Raw genomic sequence first — 22478 nt, 5'->3', positions numbered from 1 at the left:
ATAAGTTCATGTCAGAGAATGGGAGTTGCGATCATCGCTGCACTAAGATCACATTGTGCAAGTGGGCTTGATATATTAATAATAAGATGTTCCTCCCTGTTTCTACAACTCCTCTCCTTACATCAAAGTGAGTGAGTGAGTTTGATTTTACGCGGCTTTTAGCAATATTCCAGCAATATCACGGCAGAGGACACCAGAAATGGGTTCACACATTGTACTCATGTGGTCTTATATCATTAACAGTGCTCCAGATAGGTTTGCAATCACACGAGTGAGTGAGTGAGTTTAGTATCACGCCCTTTTAGCAATATTCCAGCAATATCACGGCGGGGGACACCAGAAATGGGCTTCACACATTGTACCCATGTGGGGAATTGAACCCGGGCCTTCGGCGTGACGAGCAAACACTTTAACCACTAGACTACCCCACCGCCCCTCAATCACATGAGGACAGTACCTGTCATTATAACAACCAATGAGGCAAGACAGGTTTTCAAACCAATATTTATAATACTGCTTGTTTGTAGAAATAATGACCACCATTATGAAATTGTGCTAACTGATTCAAATGCGTTATTACTAACCAGTAACAGAGCATGATTGAGTTTGGTTGGTTGGTTGTTAATGCCGCACGCAGCAATATTCCAGCTATATGGTGGCGGTCTGCAAATAATCAAGTCTGGACCAGACAATCCAGTGATCAACAGCATGATCATCAATCTACACAATTGGGATACGATGACACGTGTCAACCAAGTCAGCGAGCCTGACCATCCGGTTCCGTTAATTGCCTCTTTCGACAAGCATGGGTTGCTGAAGATCAAATCAGATATTCAGATAAGCAGGACTGGGAGGAAATGCCTTTTTATGCTTAGGTACCTGATACAGTTGAAATTTTCAATCCTTTGTATATCTTCTTTAAGTGGCATTTAAAAGTTGGTATGGTAGAGAAGAACATGTTTTATGGATTGACAACTAATTTATTGCAACTGATTTGGTGTAGACGCTAACACCATTATGAAGCCATTATCACCTGTTTATAACGGTGTTGGTATCTACACTGAAATGTTGCAGCTAATGCAAAACATAACTTGTCCATGTATACAACCTGTTCTTCTCCTTCTGTATTTGCGTAGTTTCAGTTACACGATACAATAAATGGCAGCTATCTGGAGCACTGATAAAGTAGTCCCCATGCACCACAGGGGAGGATACAGCTTCTTGTGAAAGGAGGGGTGCACAGTTCATTTTCACGAGAGTTTCAATGGTCATTTAATAAACTTTTAGGACAAAAGGGGGGTGTGCACCCCCTGTCTGGACCCACCTATGTACCAACAGATGAAAATCGTTTTACTGCTAACTTCATGAAATCTACAAAATGCAAATCTTCCATACATCCATTCTTCCTTTAAATCACATCTCCTGGCAGTAAGTTTACACAGATGCTGAAAACCAGTGTGTATATATATATATTTAAACATAAGTCATTCTCCAGCCATTTTTCTCATTTTGACAGTTAACTTCTTTTGGCCTAAAGATTCAGTAATATGTACAGTTAAGAGGTTGCAGATGCAGAAATAATTCGATTCTGAATCATACCATGAAAAACTGAGGGTAGCTTATGCCTCATCAATTGTACAAGCTGTTTCTCACAGATGCTGTTCAATGAATATTAGACAACCTGTGTACAAAATATAGCAAGTTTTTATCAGTCATGTATTAGAGGTATAAAACAGTCATTACTTTCATCTCCCATATATGAACCACACTTCCATAACTGTCAGCTGAAACATATTCCTTCATTCTCTCTCCACACGCACACAGAAAATAGTTCCATGATTACCCACAATACACTACTGAGCATTTCTGCCATTTCTTATCAGTCTATGCAACAATATAAAGCTACTGTAGAAAGTTTTATATCTCGATGTAAGGAATTGTCACTTTGCGTAGATTCTGGTTTGTAAAAAACATTAAACTGTTCCTCCTGCACCTTAACATCAGAGCGTTGTTTTGGGATGACTGTGTTGTAGTCAGTAGCAGTGAGACTCTTCACACAGGTCCGTCTTGACGAGAACAGATCATACAGAGACTATCCAATGGTTACAATGTAACTATGGCAACGTCCAACATTACCATGACAACATCCCAGGTGCATTGTGGTCCCATGTTCAGTTGTTGTGGTATGTCTTGTGTCCAGGTACGCCAGGCCCGCTCACCACTTCCACATACGATGGTGGTTCCGGGGACGACGGCGGGCCAGACTTCACGGGAGAGTAGTTGGAATACGGGGGAGGTGGGTGCGTTGCTGATGCGAAGAACGTGCTACCTGGTCCTATATACTCTTGGTCAGAATTGTTGCGCTGAAAAAGTAAGGCATCAATGAAAAGTTAAGTAATATTAACGCAAGTTACCCTACTCGGGTATTATGAACCGCAACCAACTCACAGTACCCTACTATAGTTTTATGATTGAGTGAGTGAGTTTAGTTTTACGCCGCACTAAGCAATATTGCAGCTATATGGCGGCGGCCTGTAAATGGTCGAGTCTGGACCAGACAATCCAGTGATCAACAACATGAGCATCAATCTGTGCAATTGGGAACCGATGACATGTGTCAACCAAGTCAGCGAACCTAACCACCCGAACCCGTTAGTCATGGCTATCGATATAGATCATAGAGACTAACAATCGTTAACTAAATATCGATCGATTATCAATAAATATTTGACGCGTAACTTGGAGCATAAAGCCAAAGAAATGATTATATTTCACATAACTTGTGAGCGGTGACATGTTCAGAATGGACTAGTAACAAAACAGTGTCCTGAACATGATTTCATCCTAAATTTGTATATTGTGTGAGAAAATTAAAACTAGTTTCTGTCACAAAAGTTAATAGGCGATATATTATCGATAACACACTTTTCAGATCGATAATCATTAATACATTTTCCTATCAACGATATTTCCAATTATCGTTTATTTTAGCCAGTCCTAGTTATAACCTCTGCTACTAAAGCTATCCCTAAGGACTAAAGAAGTACAGGTACGTAAGATCTGTGAAACAAGTTTCACAGCCTCAGACTGTTAGCTCAATGGAACCTTTGAAAACTTCATTGTTAGCCTAAATCAATCAATAATGTTACCACGTGAGAAATAGCCATCCCTCTTAAAATACGTCCCACAGAATTTCTTGCAATTTGAATCAACTATAACTGAAGTTATGTTTTCAAATTTGTAAGAGTATTTAGAAACTATAATAGAACAGACCTGAAATACCCTGGATAACTGAAAATGTCATTTATCATGTTCATGTTACCATATACAATGTTACAAACTGGATCAAACTAAGGGACAATGCAAACACATGCTCAGCAGATCCTGACATGACAAAGGTACATAACTCTACAATGTAATTCTGGAAAACTTGACATTTGCCTTCAACTGTAATACAGTTGGTGCAAAACCATAAAAATCTATTCTAGACACATTGTCTCATAGCCACTGAATCTAATTCTATGAATGAAAGGACAGAGAAACACAAGTCAACTCACGCAGTGTAGGGTGCTGCCATCTTGCCTCAGGGGGCTGTAGTTGTATTTGTTGATGATGACGGTGCCGGGATGTCGGAAACGCCATAGGCACGTGCACATGGAGAGAAGAATCATGAAGAACACAAGACCAAACCTGCAAACACAAACACCATGTATATCACTCTGACAGTAGTGCTTACCATTATTGCTTTTGATCAAATTCTTAGTTTGAAATTGAACCTTAACATTATTTTTAGGTTTTTAGTAAGTATGTAAAATCAGTGTCACTCACTGTCAATCCCTTTAGCTCCCAATAATTTTGCAGGAATAATGCTAAAAGTGGCATAAAAACACTCACTCACTTCACTTCCTGACTGCATTCAAAAAACGTGATCAGTGGTAAAATAAACAAGCATTGTCACTAAGGTGACATAATCCCCCGCTGCAAATTATCAAATCAATCTTAAAAATTAATGAAAGTTTAAGACGAAGTTAAATGTCAACAAAAACATGACCAGTCAACCTCTCTTGATATCTTCTCTTTAGTTGTTCAAACACAAATATTTCAAGACTGACTTTGACCTTGACATGAATGTCATAGTGCATGAAATATGCAAAAATGGTACTAAAGAAATTGCTTATTGAAAAACATCAAAGGAAGTCTGAAAGTCTATGAAGAAAATCAAGTGAATTCATGTTAACATGCTGAAATCTTCAAAGTGTCGCAGTGACCTGGAAAATTATGTAAAGGTCACCAAAATTAGATGAAGCTTGGTGTCAAATATGAAAAATATCCAGCGAATGGTTTTTGCAATATCTTGCTGACTATCTTAACATGCAATTTAACATGCTGAAATCTTCAAAGAGACCTTGAAAATTAAGTGAAGGTCACCAAAATCGACTGGGCCTTACACTTTCCCTAGATGAAACTAGGTGTTATATATGAAGAAAGTCCAATGAATGGTTCTTGAGATATCTCACTGACCACCTTAACATGCAAGTTAACGTACTGAAACCTTCAAAGTGTTGCTGTGACCTTGAAAATTAAGTGAAGGTCACCAAAATCGACTGGACCCTGCGCCTTCCCTAGATAAAGCTTGGTATTGAATATGAAGAAAATCTAGTGAGCGGTTCTTGAGATAGCTTTACATGCAGGTTAACATACCGAAATCTTTAAAGTGTCGCTGTGACCTTGAAAATTAAGTGAAGGTCACCAAAATCGTCTGGACCCTGCGCCTTCCCTAGATAAAGCTTGGTATTGAATATGAAGAAAATCTAGTGAGCGGTTCTTGAGATACCTCGCTGACAAGAGTAAAACGTTAAAGTCCCCTTGTGACCTTGAAATGAAGGTCAAGGTCACCAAACCTGACTGGAACCTTTCTTATACTATGATGAACCTAGGTACCAAATATGAAAAGAATCTAGTCAACGGTTCTTAAGATATTCTCATTCGTACGTAAGGACTAACGGAGCCTAATACTATATCCCCCGCTTTGCTCTAAACGCTCGGCGTGGGATAAATATAACCCAATTTAGAAAGCTGAGAATCAATGCATTCCATACATAATTCGAATGACACATAAATCGGACTTGCAAAATAATTATTGCAAGTTTAATTTGGGGATGGCATTGTGCTGCTCCCCTGTCGCATGGGTTTAAGTTGGTGTGTTAGTGTTCTTGCTTTAAGATGTGTGTATTCACGTGTGCATGGGCTCGCTAATAATGGGAAGGGTAGGATGCAATAACAACCGTTCTTTAGTCTTCTTTTTCCACTTTTTATTTTTGTGTCATAAGGTCATTTAAAAATACCATTCACAAATTAATTAACAAGGGTTGAAAGCCGCACAATGCGTGACGTATCAGAGGAGATATCAATAATACTCTTTGTGGTTCTTCCATCTTTGTATGGCGACGAAAATCCATTAAAATTTTAAGCATCATTTTTTTCCCCCAGATTCTGGATTCAGATGGTGGGTGGATTCTCAAAAACCAAAAGAATCAATTTTAAGCATGTTTTCATACATAAACCTGATTCCCATTGTTAGTGGGTTCAAAAAGAAAATATATCAATGAACGCTGAAGAGGAAAGTGACGTACCAGAAATACCAGAGTCCCCACACCTTGTACGATGTGCAGCACAGGTTGTCTCCACAGCAGTACTCATCTTCACTGCATCTGTAAACCAACAAACCATACAGGTAAACAGGTAAACAGGTAAACAGCAACTGGTTTATCATGTTTATAGGCCTGTAACAATTCGCTGAGACCTCGATTCGATTCAATTTTAGATATTGGACCTTCGATTCGATCATTTTCGATTCAATTCTTCATACAAGAAAATACATCAGATTTCATTTAACTCTCAGAGTCGGCTTTTTTAGTGTGAAATCCAATGTCAACTTGGAGATGTCTACTAACAACAATTCTCATTGGAAAATTAGCCTGGTGTCAACCATTCATGTTTTGCCTTATTTCTGCGCTCGAAACTGCTTGAGATGGAGTCAAAATTACGATATTGTTGATAAACCTCACACCAAAGTACCAACTTTCACAACTTTAAGAACCCATGAAAATCTGGGTTAAAATTGATTTTTAGTAACCTATGTTTGTCGTAAGAGGCGACAATCGGAATCAGGCAGTTAGGCTCGCTGACTTGGTGGACACATGTAATCGTATCCCAATCACTGCTATCACTGGATTGTCCGGTCTAGGCTGGATTATTTAAGGACCGTCCCCTTATAGCTGGAATTTTGCTGAGCGTAGCGTTAAACAACAAACCAACCAAAAACTTTAGGTGTGAAGACATATGGTTTAAAATCACTGACTTTTCTTTCGCTGGGCCGACTCGGCATCCACTAAACCAGGGAGGCTACTGCTTCAAACACTCCCCACTTAGCTCTATCTATTAAATCCCCTCTTATGCAAGAAAAATTCAAAAGGTGTTAAAGATGCACTGACAAAGCGATGTGCAGGAATGTGCATGTAGCTGCTAGTATAAGTCTGGAAAAATGTGACCCGTGAAGGTCTGGGTTAGAACTGATCTTCAGTAACCCATGTTTGTCGTACGAGGCAACTAACGGGATCGGGTGGTCAGGCTCGCTGGCTTGGTTGACACATGTCATTGTATCCCAGTTGCACAGATCGATGCTCATACTGTTGATCACTGGATTGTCTGGTCCAGACTTGATTATTTACAGACCGCCGCCATATAGCTGGAATATTGCTGAGTGTCCTGTAAAGCTAAACTCACTCACCCACTCACTCACTCAGGAACAATGCTAGATTGATACTGCCCACAGAGACAACCATAGTCTAAAATGGAACACAGACCTCACTGACAAGTACCATCTTTTACAGTGTTAGAAACCTTTCAAAATTTCCCACTATACCACAGTGAGTGGACAATAATTAGTGGTCCTGTCTGTACTTCACTGGTCCAAAATAACATTCGTAGATTTACCTAACTTCGACTTGCGAGTATTCCTTTATTTGAATCCTTGTTAAAATATACGATCTCACTTTCTAATTTAAAGACAATTTTAATTATTTGATGGGGAAAAAAATTCACTGGCCACCTGGACCACTGCAAACTTATCATTTAGCTGTCCTGATGAATTTTTACTAGTCAGGGACCACAGGACCAGCGTAAATTTCGCACCCTGCTTTTACACATATAGGTATGAGAACCGTGATGAAACAGACTTTCTGCTCTTTGAACAAACTTGCTATCCACTGGACCACGGACACTTTTAAAACTTTTTCTAAAATGTCTAGAAATCGAATCATTTTGGCAAAATCTAGCTAGGTTTGCCTGAAGGAATTCTTTCCTCTCGCTAGGGAGATGATTTCTCTAAGATACTCCTAGACCAAATGTAGAGATAGCATCAAAATGAGGTCATATATATGATGCACCCGGCCTTATCATCCATACTGCATATCCTGACCATGTTGAACACCAGTGCTTGTCGCCGTCCATAAGACCATGGGGTTATACTCATGCAGATGGTCTGTGAACATGTGAACACTGTTTCAACAGTGGGGTAAACTAGGGGTGAAACGGTATAAAGCTGAATTAGGTTTAGCTCTTGTTGTCAATTTTCTGCATTATGATCATATCTCACATACCGAAACGGACCAGGCCGAACCGAACCAAAGGAAAATACTGCAATACGTACCGATCTGCGGTAAGAACGTACCGTTTCACCCCTACCAAATTCCAACGTAAATCCTTACCTGTCGCTGTCACAGTAGTAGGCTGCAATCTGTAACAAAACAAGCAAATATGAAACCAATGTTCAGAACAGGTCTCAAGGTTACCTTCCAAGCCATTCAGAATTTACTCTCAAGTTATCATTCACATTGGATAATGATTAGGGCTGGCTAAAAAGATCAATAACTGGAGATATTGTTGATGGGAAAAATTAATAATGATTTCAATATGAAAAGTGTGTCATCGATAATATTGCACTTAAAAGTTAAACTAGGGTATTAAATAATGTTCTCATTTACTCAGACAATGCAAAAGATTAGGTCTTGATTCATGGGCTGCTTTTAAATAATGGTCAGGAAGGTATTTTCTTAATAATCCAAGCCTAAATATGTCACCACTCACCATAGATGTGAAATATGTGAAATATGTTGATTTCTTTCAGATATTTTTGCTCAAAGTTACTTTTCCAATATTTATCGATAATCAATTGATATAATAACGACATTTGTAATGCACTAAATTCCAAATCCCAGAGGGGCACACTCAAAGCGCTAACAATCTGATTATTATTACCTTGGATAACACAAGCTGCCTGTGAGGCGCTAGACGGTTAATAGTCACATGACTTATCCCACCGGGTACCCATTTTCTGTTGGGTGAACGGTTACCGATGACTGATCTCTATGATTTATATCGATAGCCAGCCCTAGTAAATTGAGATTACTAAACGAGTGTCTGTCAGATACCATTTATCTTACGAGTTGTTTCAAAACGTATTTAACGAGCAAAAGTCAGTTAAATTAGTTTTGAAACAACAACTTGTAAGATAAGTGGTATCTGACAGACACGAGTACAGTAATCTGTTTCTTACACACCATTAAATCGCACCATTTGATGGTTGATTAGATTCATATTTCATATTTTCTCATCACAGCTGCTCAATAATACACAACACAACGTTTATGAATGAGTGACGTCCCTTGGCTTCCTAATCACTACTCATCCCCATGGTGGGGCGGTGGGGTAGCCCAGTGGTTAAAGCGTTGGTTCGTCCAGCCGAAGACCCGGGTTCGAATTCCCACATGGGTACAATTTGTGAAGCCCATTTCTGGTGTCCGCCGCCGTGATGTTGCTGGAATATTGCTAAAAGCGGCGTAAAACCAAAATTCAGTCATTCCCATGGTGACCCTCCACAAAAAAGTTTCTGCCACCTCTTCGCATCATGAGGCAATAGTGATAATGATAACTAGATAAGATCACGGAAAATGAATTTAACCCTCTAAAATGATGATGTTACCATGCAAATGTGGATGATTTTAATTCTTTCAAGCGTAAAATATTTGAGTGTGTGACGTCATTGTTATTACTTGGTGGTTGTCGTCATCAGAAGATTGTTTTGGATATGTGCACATTGGGGATCTGTACTTGTGTACCAGTTTACGTTCATAGTTCTCCCATCAACCGGAGCCAAAACTTTTGAGTGTGTGTACTTAGGTGCACCCAGTGTGCTTGAATGTGACATTGCTGAGGTTACGTTCACTATCAATGGGGGACTACTCTTCTTTGCCAAATCCTTCTCGTTTCCCGAGCCAGAAACTGCCACTTGGAATGTAATGGAATTTACGGAGTTTTCAGTATGAAATGTGAGTTGATAACATCCTGTATGTTATCAAGACATAAACTTTGCATTATCATGCATCGGAGGAATATCTTGATCAACTGTTCCTGTACATGTTCAAATAGAAAGGATGTGTGCCGCCATTTTCACTCATGAAGCCTTGCAAAACCTTCCATGTCGTACATTGTTTCAACGAGTGTGTTTTGGTTCTGATTGTCATGAGTGAATTTGATAACATTGGAATCACATAGTATCTCGGAGCTGGAAGTGGGTCTTCATCATGTGTATCAGTAAAAATGTCATCTTCATCAATGCATCAAAGAAACAACGAGGCAAATTGATCTCACAATGGCCAGGCACTGACCTTATCGTGTCTTGTGTTTTTGCAAGACGACACATGACACTTGTCGCATCTCTCCAATAAAAGTACCAATGTTGTACATTTTGAATATACGAAGGGAATCCAAGGCTTTATCTCTAACAGTGATTTTCACATAATTGTTTACACAGGTATCACTGATTGTTCGAGCCATTTTGAATTCATGACTAGAAATCAAAAGTTTTAATAAAAGGATGAGAAAATAAATACATTTCTGTTATATTTATTCTACTTGTGACTCATTGTATAAATACCTGTTCATGTTGCAATCGCGAAAATAACAGGTAGGTGTAAAGGGGTATTTTTTGCACGAGTAACAGTTCGATTGAAGCACGAGTAACTTATCAATGAATCAGGAAAGTAGTCCGTCATAACCTGACCCTAGGTCATAACCATGGAGTAGCCAATCACGGGATTAGATATCGATCTCACACATATGTGTGATACCAGTGTTCTCACATGGGTTTCTCACCCACAAGTGTGTAAGAATGATAATTATCACATCAGTTCAGCTAATGCCACAAGTGTGTAACATGTAGCATAAACTCACAGCAACAATGTTCTATTGATTATGTACTGCAGTAAAGTTTGTCTTACCAGGGATTTACAGGACGCGAATTCCTGCGCCCTATACACATGAAATTGACAATGGATGCAACAAAATTTATTAGCATGTCTACAGGGACTCAGAAAAAGTCCAATACGTTTTGTAAAAATTCCAATCAAGTGACAATAAGTTATTACTGAGTTTGCTACTAGCTGGGTTATGGTATTGTTTGCAATTTAATTACTTAACAATGTGATGATCATGATACTCAATACAATAACAGTATTAATAATAATATTTAAGTGTCTGGGACCCCCATATTTGTATGCAACTCAACATGCTCAAACAATGTACCCATGTGGGGAATCGAACCCAGGTCTTTGGCGTGAAAGCAAACGCTTTAACCACTAGGCAACCCCATTGCCCCTTTTCCGCCATACCCGTGAAGATCCGGGTTAGAATTGGTCTTGAGTAACCCATGCTTGTCGTAAGAGGCGACTAATGGATCGGGTGGTCAGGCTCGCTGACTTGGTTGACATATGTCATCGGTTCCCATTTGCGCAGATCAATGCTCATGCTGTTGATCACTGGATTGTCTGGTCCAGACTTGATTAGTTAGCAGGGTCCTGTAATACTAGCAACGCTACGACTGTCTTAATTCCTAAAATTCATCACAGACCTACGATAGTCGTAGCTCTACAATTAGCTCAATTTGTATTCTTTGAATTATTATCAGTGTATTTCTATTGTGTTTTTGCTCAGTTCAATGTAAAAACAAAATGGACGAATCATTAGACTTGCCACCCTGAGTGCCTCCACCATTGTTACCCGCCATGACCATTTACAGGATTACTATTACTGGCTTCACAAAACTATGTCAGACTTAAGGTTTTAAAGGTCAGATGGGACAAACAGGTCCTGGGTACTAATACAAGGCAAATAATCACGGCTACAGTGTGTAAATAGTACTTAAACGACTCCCATTGAAAACCCCTCCGATTACCTGTGACAAGTAGAAACCGTGTCCCTGGCCCCATAATAAATCAACACCAAGGCAATAGGTAAGGTTTATATCATATTTGGTTCACAACTTATTTCATGAAAAATATTGGTTAGGGGTGAAAAGTAGACTCAAGAAAATTAGAAAAAGTAGAAAAAAATTCTGGATTTTCTGGATCTTTGTTGATTCTTGTAAGACATGCAATTTAAGGCTGTACAAATAAATGTCCTTACTTGATTAACATAATGTCTTTACTTTCAGCAACCTGTAAATAATCGAGTTTAGACCAGTCAATCCAGTGATCAATAGCATGAGCATCGATCTAATTGGGTCAGTGAGACTGATCCCCGGGTTGCTGAAGACCAATTGACGGGTTCACAGGTACTGAGAATTCACCCTAATTTCCCGATTGGCTGTTTGTTTTATTAGAAAATTTACCCCAAGAAATAGTGATTATTAACTGAGAATGTTTCAGAATTGTACCTATCACATATTTGACAAAAGATGCAAGCCTTTTGTGACCTGTGACTATGTCGTCAAAACCGGTTTGTGATGATCATACATGCGGCGGTGGGGGGTTTGCATATCTTTTGGAATGGAATATTCTTCACCAAAATATTATTGTAATTGTTTAACAATTCCATGTGATGGAATATTTCTATGGCAAACAACCAACACAAAAAACAATGTTGATCTTGCATACTGAATGTTCTTGAAACGACTGCAAATATATATTCTTTAAACAAAGTAGGGGAACTTAATATTTCATTTACAATTGCAAAAATTGGGAGATATGTCGGAGTAAATCAATGTTAATTTGTTGATAATGAATGTTTTGAGAGTGAATCACTACTTGCACTTCCTTATGACCATAGTTGTTTGTACAGTTATTGCTCTTGAAAGATGATTGGTGTATGACGTGAAATTTGCATGTGTACATTTTTCATTTTCAGACAAAAGAACATGGCTAGAAACAAACACTGACTGACTGACTGAGTTTTGGTTTTCCGCCGCTTTTAGCAATATTCCAGCAACATCACGGCGGGGGACACCAGAAATGGGCTTCACACATTGTACCCATGTGGGGATTCTCTTCGGTGAGAAAACAACCACTAGGCTACCCACAGAAACAAACACTAACAACTGTGGGATGCAAGATGATTGTCAAAATTAATGGTCTACAAATTTATATAGACCATCTTGATAACTGTCAAAATCAAGAATGATGCTCCATGCACGTGTTTGGGGCAACTGCATGGGGCACTTGCATCCCATGCATTATGTTTAGGGGGGTGGTAAAGAGAAATGGTGGTGTGTTCAAAAGATTCTTATCCAAATTGAAAATTCGGGTTCCCTTACTGTTTTTTTTTAAGAGCATATATAAGAGGGACACAGCGCTTCTTCACTTGTACCTTGTCAAGGTCTAACAACTCCAAAGGATTTTTGGCTGTTAATATGTCACACTCATACGATTAAGTACCTGATTCACCAACTTAGCATTTGGTTGTAGCAAAGATGTGTTGAATAGTTTTGACAAAGCAAACTAATGGAACACAAGTATAACGGATTGTGTTCCACAGGAGATATTGCTTGTGTAAGATCAAACAATATCAACTACGAGATATCGTTTTGACAGTAGATTTTGTACAATGCCCTAACAATGTTATGACATCATGAACTTGATGATGCACAATGCTATGACATCTCTGCACTGCAAGTCTAATGACAGTCCCCGGTTCCGAGATGTGCATGTTTCATTGAAAACTAAAGAAGAGTGACGTTTGATGATAAATAGAATCTCACCTTCGTCTCTTCCGATATTAAATATATCAACACTCGTTGACAAAAGTAAAAATATCCTCGTGAAGCCTCAGATATTTGTAACTTTATCAACTCATGGTGATACTCGGGTGAGATTCTCTATGTAATCAAATAGTGGTATTGTAACTTCTTTGTGTGGCATTTTAGAAATTGGAAAGTACAACGTTGACAAACTTTATGGACATCAAGTTCTATTCTTTCTTGAGCATTATTGTTGAGTGCTATGTTTCGATACAGATTATTGTACCACTGTCAAGCTGAAATGTTGATCAACACTAGCAGTCGTCAGTAGTCATATAGTTGTGGCATTCAGTTACCATGGTTACTATCAATCAATCTTTATTTCATACTGAAAAGCCCCAGGCCTGCAGTAAGATACAATTATTCATGTGGGTAGTAATATTAAATAAATTCTTTCTGAGAATAAAAGCTGGGTGAATTTATATGGACAAATTTTCTAAATGTGTTTTACTGGCATTATTCATCAATGATAAATGAGTTTCTGGATGTACAGAATAATATTTCTTCATATATCTATTTCTTAACGAGAGGTATGCTGGGCAAACACATAAAAAATTTAATTCATCTTTGACTCCATTTAAGTTGCACGTTTGACAGACTCTATTTTCTTTCTTACTTCTTTGGTATCTCCCAGTTTCAATATATATACATCATGCCCAGAGCTGCGGAATCTTGCCAGTGAAGATGTATAATTCCTTATGGTCAAAACTAAAAGATAATGTTCTGCATATGTGGAATCAATGTAGTTAAACATTTATTAGATAATGATAATAATTAGATAAAGATCATACGCACTCACAAACACTTGGTATTTCTTTTCCATTTCTGTAATCTATTTTAGTGAAAACTTGATCAAAGGTCAAGTACAATATGACATAAGCATACATACTGAATGAAAAGTTTATTAGAATCTGTTCATGGATCACACAGAGGGTTAATGCATATGTTAACACTTCATCTGTAAACTAATTAATCTGTTTACTCAAGACAGTGTCACAATCCAAAGCCAAGTGACCATGGTTACATAATTTGCAACATGAGTTTTTTAATTCTAAGTTGATATGACACTGAGTCTGTGATGTGTCCTGACTTCCGTGTTATGATGTTAATCTATACAAATAATGTATGAATTCCTTTCTTTACACATTCACAATTTTGGATCTTACATTCTTCAAGTACTTCTGGGACTAAATCTTTGGCATATTTCACTTCTATATTATTGAAAATGAACTTTTATGAATTGAAACCCTGAAATAGTGACATTCATTCTTTCAGCATACATATACAGTATCAAATGACGCTTGTTCATACCTCTCTTTATATCACTGTTTATACAATCTGAAAGCTACAATCGTTTTATTTCCGTCAACAGATCAACTGACTTAAATTAATGAGTAGGTCGCTAGATTATATTGAGATATGCCATGAAGAACCCGTTATTTTTGTCAAATATTACAAAACAAAGTGCTATGTATTCCCTCCAAACGTTAAAACGTCACAATAAAATCAACAGAACATCTCAAACATTGATGCCTAATTTCACAACCGAAAGTAATTTACTTAGTAATGGGCACCATTTGGAGCATTGTTCACGTGGTAAAATTGAAGTGTGTCCGTACAGCATATGTTCATTTTATTTAATGTCACATTGGTTGTGATGTTTAGACAGAACGAGCTGTGAACAATACTGAAAATTTATATACATTTCTGAGCAGGAAACAAAGCCTTTTGTCCAGCCTTTCGAATGTTTGTTTTGTGAAAATTTAAGAAGATATGGAATCAACAGACCAATAAATTCACCCTCTGCCATGGAAAACGGATGCCAATTTGACTACAAATTGCTATCAATAAAAAGACCGGTCCCAAACGCTAATCGAAAACAAATAAAATACCCTGCCATATTGGCATAAACGTACCTCAGACACGCATACTGCAGCAGATATCGTCAATCCTAATGTTTTGGCCGCCATTTTGGTTTGACCTTTGACCTTAAATCATCTGATCAATACGTAATTTCCTCGTTAACGGGAGTGCGAGATATAAACTTAGTGGACACAGATCCTGATACATGCTTAGCTATTGCGACAATGTGAATCCAGGAGTTGTGTAGTTAATTCAATACCTAACTGACATATACACGTGAATCTGACACCCTTTTCTCCATATTATCATCTCCATGTACATGGGGGGACAGCATTAAACGTAATAGCTGCTTGTTGACAATGCTGTATTTTGATTGGTCCAAATTGTCGGGCACCTGAGGTCATGCCTCGAGATTTTAGTGTTGTTTATGTTGCGTAACAACTGTATTTACAACACAACACGATATCCCCGAATGATAAGTGAAACAAACAACAGTGCGGCAAGCGACCTGTTAAACTGCCGGAAACCTTTATAAAGATATAAATTTAATGTAACGGAAAGTTAAGCAAAGTGACGATGAATATAAATGTATTGCAGTCTGGAAAGTTCATTTCAACTTTTATGTTTGGCATTTTTCGAAGATTCCAATTATCAAATTTATAACAAAATATGTTAGGCCCGATGTCACAGCAATGACATAAAACTGAAGCCTTCCTGAAGTCTCTATCTAATTCATCTACCGTACCTTTTATTGATACTTTCCTTTTTCTTTTTAACGTGTTTCGTCAGTTGAAACGTGTCTTTCTCTCAATGGCCGTCATATTTCCCTCTAAAATTTAACACCAAAACATATTTACTTTAAGAAGATTCAATGTACGTAATTAGTTCTTCGCGGGGACGAATGCCAGTTATCACTCACCAAGGTATAGAGAAAAGTAAATAGCTATATTTGTTTGGACCAAGTTCTTCTGGTACATGGTGTAAGAGGGTACCTCTAAGAGCCAGACCCGCAAAATGGAGAAACTGTGATGCGGTTTGGGATGTGATTTTTCACAATCAGGAATGATTTAGCTTTGATTTTGTATAATGTCAGCCTGATAATAATGTCAGCCTGCAAACATCTTCGATTTCTAAATTTGTAAATCATGATTTATCATGATAAATGTTATTAAATACGCTACAGATACTAGTACTCAAAAGCGTACTGTTAGTGCGAACATGCTTATAACGAACTGACCGCCTCCGTGGTGTAGTGGTTAGAGCGTCAGCCCGGAGAGGAGAAGGTCGCGGGTTCGATCCCCGACGGCGTCATACCAAAAGACGTTAAAATATGGTACTTGTTGGTCCCTGTCTGGCGCTCGGCATTAATGGGTACAACAAGGACTGGTCGGCTCGAAGTCAGTATAATGTGTCTGAATGGGGTATTCATGCTTCACTGCGGCATGGTATCTCAGTGGGCTAGCACTATAAAACCAGCTTCAGTCTGGGCTAGTACAAGCAGCCGCACATACAAATACACACGCATGCACGTCGTCATATGAGCGAAATATTCTCAAGCACGACGTTAAACCCAATTTCACCTCACCTTATAACGAACTGAATAAAATTTCGGTTTTCGTCTGATTCTAACTAGAATCGAAATGCTTGTAACGAAATACGGTTATAGCGAACTAAAATTCGTAGTTCCTTGAGTTCGTCACAACAGTAGTTTACTGTAATACAGAGAATACTCGAGACGTTATACATAGAAAATGTTTCCCTCGCCGTGTTCTTCTTGGAGGGGGCGGTGGGGTAGTCTAGTGGTTAAATCGATCGCTCGTGACGCCGAAGACCCGGGTTTGATTCCCTACATGGGTACAATGTGTTAACCCGATTTCTGGTGTCCCCCGCCGTGATATTGCTCGAATATTGCTAAAAGCGGCGTAAAACCACACTTACTCATATATTATTGGAGATTACGCCCCCGAATGGCCGGGGATGTTATTTAAACGTAAATATTCTCTACGCTGCTTTTATCACAACCCCATCTAGTTAGTGAATGAGTGAGTTAAGTTTTACGCCGCACTCAGTAATGTTCCAGCTATATGCACCCCCTGGAACCCTGTACTTCTGGCGTCCAGTGATAGTGATTCTGTACAGCGAGCGCGCCAGTGATAATGATCGGGGATTACGGACGTAAGTGCATCGGTTGATGAAAATATCTCTATTTATTGTTACAAACAAATCATAACTCCAAATAAGCATAGTACATGCATGTGTAGGCATCAATGCATCTCCATATCATTTTCAATGTAGGTAGGTGTAAAACTGAGAGAGTTATCGGCAAGTTAAGATTAGAAACATTCTGTAAAACATAGAAAACTATGCATTGTGTCAATATGAATGTATTAGGGAAGAAATATATAATGAAATCATATTTGTAAAAGTTTAGTGCTCATTTGGGCCAATTTCCTAGTTATTTACTTTACTATTTTTAAAGAATTTATTAAAACTGTTTAATGAAGTGATCGTTATCGCGTGACTGTACGCGCTTTGTACACACTTCAAGTGATTGTGGTTTTTTGTTGCAGTTATCGGAGTTAGCATTCATAATCTCATGCGTCAGTGGCTTCATAACAACTAAAATGATTGAAGTTGAACACCTTGATCTCAGCTTCATTAGCACTGGAAGCGAAAAAGATGTAAATTCTATTAAAAAGATGGAGCATGTTGATGACAACGGGCTTACAGCCTGTACAATATGTAACTAAAGTACCAAGTACTACAAGACTCATGAAGTGTTCCGTATAACCAGCAGCTCTGTAGCTTTTACCCCGCTTTTAGCAATATTTCAGTAATATCACGGCAGGGGACACCAGAAATGGGCTTCACACATTGTACCCATGTGGGGAATCGAACCCGGAACGAGCAAACGCTGTACCCACTAGGCTCGCCCACAAGGAAATGACTGATTATGAGTACGTACAGAGCATATAGCTAGATTTGCATTGTACTGACTGAGTTTAGTTTTACGCCGCTTTTAGCAATATTCCAGCAATATCACGGCGGGCGGGACACCAGAAATGGGCTTAACACATTGTGCCCATGTGGGGAATCGAACCCGGGTCTTCGGCGTGACAAACCAACGCTTTAACCACTAGGCTACCCCACCGCCCCAGATTTGCATTGTAACAACTCAGCTAATGAAGGTAAACGTGGAACAAATTCCTGGCCCAAATTTAAGTGAACCCGCTTCCATAAAAGAACTAGTTATATATTTTACTTTCATATTAGAAGTCTACGATACAAACTGAATGGAATGTCTAATCAAAATTCTAAAAACGTTATATTGTGTTCAACTGAAACATGCCTTGGTGGTTCTGTAAGCACAAAAAATTTGGAATTACACCTTTTTCATTCTTGTTTTAAAAAGGGTAGATTATCATTTAATATATTTCATAATTGTACGTTAAACGAAGAGAAGATTTAGAGTCATACATATATAAAAAATATGTATTTCTAGGCTTTCCTGCCACAGAAGAGTTTAGTATTATGTACATCGTACAGGCCACCTAACACCTTTGTGTTATACTGGGATCAAGAAGAATATTCACTTGAAATTGCGTTAGATTATACGCCATATCTTGTTTGATCTGGTGATTTTAGTGCAGATTTCGCGAAGCATAGAGCGCGATCTCATATAAAGATTTATGTAAAATTGAAACACTTGCGTCTCACAAGTAAAACAAATTTCTTTTTGTGTAGGGGATTACCTGCGAGGTGTGGAACAATTGTTCTGCCTTCAGTAAAAATAAACATGAAATATGGTTGCGAGCAGCGATGTGGGCTCCTTGGGCTTGATACAATCTAGCCACTTGTACCTGTGATGTAGATGTTGAAAGTAGTAATGGCTACTGTTAATAGGGATCATATCACTGCCAGTAATAGGAAATTCGTCATTCGTTAACTTTGAATTCATATGGTCCAGGGTTAGATGGGTTAGATACAAAGGATTGTGTAGTATTGTGTGGATAATGACACTTTCGATGTAGATTCTTACATCGTTATCAAGCTAACAGTGACTAGAACCAATTACTGAAAAGTGTTCACTGTGAATAACACTATAAGGACTCCTGAAGCAACAAGCCGATATGGACACCACATTCTCCACTTGAAAAGGTCCGGATTAGAATGTCCCTTCTGTAACCCATGCTTGTCGTAAGAGGCGACTAACGGGATCGGGTGGTCAGGCTCGCTGACTTGGTTGACATATGTAATTGGTTCCCATTTGCACAGATCGATGCTCATGTTGATCACTGGATTGTCTGGTCCAGGCTCGATTATTTACATACCGCCGCCATATAGATGGAATATTACTGAGAGCGGCGTAAAACTAAACTCACTCACTCATGGCAGTTTTGAAGACTCATGAAGATTCTCATTGTAGAATAGGCCTTCAGCAACTAAGGTTTGTCGTTAGTGTGTGTTCGCGCGCGTGTGCGTGCGTGTGTAGGGGGGGGGGGGATTAGGATCGCAGAAGTATAGTTCAAATTAAATATATCTTCAGTTGTTTTAAATACATCCATATTATATTTAAAGATATCAATGATGTGTTAAGATATCGGTAAATAACTGAAGATATCTTTAATTAATTTCCCATACCACTTGTTGCTTCCAGGGGTTTGATGGATATATAAATCTGATTGTCATCTGCATAGATGTGGAACTTTAGTCCAAGGTTCCCTGTGCACTTAAAAGAACCCACGAATCCGTTGGTAGATGACCAGATGGTGGTCACATGAATACGTGCAAACACCCAGTTGCGGGTACAGCAACGTGCAGTGAACTTGGACAAAGTACTGTGACTATGTGTCCCAGTGCACCCAGCTGTGAATGGGTACCTCGTAAGGATGGGAATGCCACAATAACTCTGTGCGCCTAGTGGCTGCAAGAGTTGAGATTGACAATACGATGTGCCGTTGAGATTGACATCCAGTGAACGAGGGAAAAACAACAGCACCTTTGAGCAGCTGAGCTGAGCTGGATATCGGCGCTATACAAATGTATAAATGTAATGTAATGTAATGTAAAAATGTCTCTAATAGGCAGATTGTAGAGGCTGAAAAGCATTAGGCCAAGAACCGAACCTTGAGGAACGCCATACACCATGTGTCTAGGTGTTGGGTAAAGTGAAGACATGCCATAACATGGCACCTAATATACACTAAACGCCAAAAGAAACGTTACCCTCCTTCTTTAATGACGGAGGTACCTATTTTCAGCTGGCATTGTGATGCGTGGACGTCCACTTCTTGGTCTATCTACGGTGACCCCAGTCTGTCTGAAGCCCTGAATAAGTCTTATAACCATGATACGGTGGCATCCGAGGGCGACCCCATCTGCACCATCTCAGTGGCTCTTTCTCTCTCTTCAGCTGTTAATCGTGGCATATTTCTCGTACATGTGTATCATATGTATTTTAGGTTCTCTTCATATCCTATAGAATCATTCTACATGTGAAATAGATGCAAATGCTGCTTGAATATTGCTGTGTTTTGGCGATTGATATTGATATGTGTCTTGACTGTATAGGACCGCATCGCGGCTCTCGGCTAAGACGGTTTATAAGTTTGATAAAAGACTCTTCCTCGGTTTTGGTTGAGATTGTGACTCATAATTAACGCGCCCTCGGGATTTCCTTCGGGATTCCTTTACAATCTCAACCAAAACCGAGGAAGAGTCTTCTATCCTACACTTAGAACATAGCCCTAGTGGTTCTAGTGTGATGTTCTCCTTCAAAATTGGTTATACCTACTTGGGTTGTCAGTCAAGACGTGATAAGGGGATTTTACGACGACGTCGTATTGGCCACAGTCGGTTTACTAATGACTACTAGGATCTCCTGAAAACGGATGCATGGGGATGGACCTCCCACGTGTGTCTCTTGCGATGAAGTGTTCACCATCAAGCATATTCTGCTTGACTGTGTGGACGTATCGACCGCAAGGGATTCACATTATGATGCGAGAAATCTGAAATATCTATTTTCCCTTCCCGCTTGAGCGGACATCTCATTGTGAACTACCTGAGGGAAGTTAACCTGTATCATAAATTGTAACAATGTAATGTGAATGGCGAATTGCTCGTTTCTAAATTTGGTATGACATTTTCTGTTTTTAAATAATAATGTAATTAAATTATATGTCTTTTGACATGGACTTTGTACTTGGAATGCTTATGAATGAATACTTGATCTCGTCTCTATATGGCTGAAATAATGCCGATGCGACGTAAAACCCAACTCAACTCAACTGAACTCCTTCAAATAAATTTTCACGGATATACGACCGTTGGGACTTCGGGGCGGAATCAGTATCATTTAAGACAGCTTCAGGTTCTTGACGGCCCGTGAAGATCCGGGGTAGAATTGGTCTTCAGCAACCCACGCTTGCCACAAAAGGCGACTATGCTTGTCGTAAGAGGCGACTAACGGGATAGGGTGGTCAGGCTCGCTGACTTGGTTGACACATGCCATCGGTTCCCAATTGCACAGATCGATGCTCATGATGTTGATCACTGGATTGTCTGGTCCAGACTCGATTATTTACAGACCGCCGCCATATAGCTGGAATATTGCTGAGTGCGGCGTAAAACTAAACTCACTCACTCAGGTTCTTGACAGTCGATCGTTACAACTAAACAAAGGTGGTGGATCCAGAAGGATCTTATTTGAATGGGATCTGGACATAATAGGTCTTTTCGTACACACTGTAAGCAATGACAGTTGAGGGAGTTTAGTTTACCACGCTTTTAGCAATATTCCAGCAATATCAGGGGCACCAGAAATGTTCTTTACACATTTGGAATCGAACCCAAGTCTTCGGCGTGAACACTTTAACCACTAGGCTACCCCACCAGCCCTGACTGACCGCCTTTATAGAAATATCTTGGGAAGAGACAATCTCACATTCGGCTAAGTATGTTGTTTCGTGTTGTGGTTTTTTCAATCACAATCATTTAACCAGAAAATGATTCATACAAATCTAAATTGTCAAATCTATAAGTGACCACACAAGATCAAAGAGAATTAACATATTGTAATAAAGCACAAATTTGTTACTTAAAGAAATACAAGAAAATGATGTCAGCAATAAATAAGAGACCCTACAATTTTATGTCAGTGCACTCATGTTCCGGATAGTCGGACTGTGGACGGGCTTGGAGGGGGCGGGTAGCCTAGTGGTTAAAGCATTCACGCAGCACGCCGAAGACCAGGGTTCAATTCCCTACATGAGTACAAAGTGTGCAGCTCATTTATGGCTATCTGCTGGAATATTGCTAAAACAACGTAAAACCACACTCACTCACTGAAGTAAGTAGAACAACTTGTTCCGCGCGGTAGTTGGAACAGTGAAACAAATGCACGTGCGGTGCGTGATGAGCGTTAACTAAGACTACCGTAGAAACCAACCCTTCATGTTCTCGGGTTTCATTTAATGTGCAT

At 39.1% G+C, this 22478-nt stretch overlaps 1 protein-coding gene across 1 annotated transcript; it reads right to left on the bottom strand.

Annotated features, from left to right (window-relative positions):
* Positions 1 to 1120: 1120 nt before the first annotated feature.
* Positions 1121 to 15221, bottom strand: LOC124266179 (WW domain-binding protein 1-like). Its single transcript, XM_046700983.1, has 5 exons — positions 15049 to 15221; positions 7770 to 7798; positions 5634 to 5711; positions 3558 to 3690; positions 1121 to 2363 (listed from the first exon to the last, which is right to left on the bottom strand). The coding sequence occupies exons 1-5, from the start codon at positions 15100 to 15102 to the stop codon at positions 2172 to 2174; spliced, it is 486 nt and encodes a 161-aa protein (XP_046556939.1). The 5' UTR covers positions 15103 to 15221; the 3' UTR covers positions 1121 to 2171.
* Positions 15222 to 22478: the final 7257 nt, after the last annotated feature.

Source organism: Haliotis rubra, unplaced genomic scaffold (assembly GCF_003918875.1).
Source record: "Haliotis rubra isolate DU_JTF1 unplaced genomic scaffold, ASM391887v1 Scf1237, whole genome shotgun sequence".
NCBI lineage: Eukaryota > Metazoa > Mollusca > Gastropoda > Lepetellida > Haliotidae > Haliotis > Haliotis rubra.
Note: the sequence above shows the minus strand (reverse complement) of the source record. Positions and strands in the feature narration are given on the sequence as shown.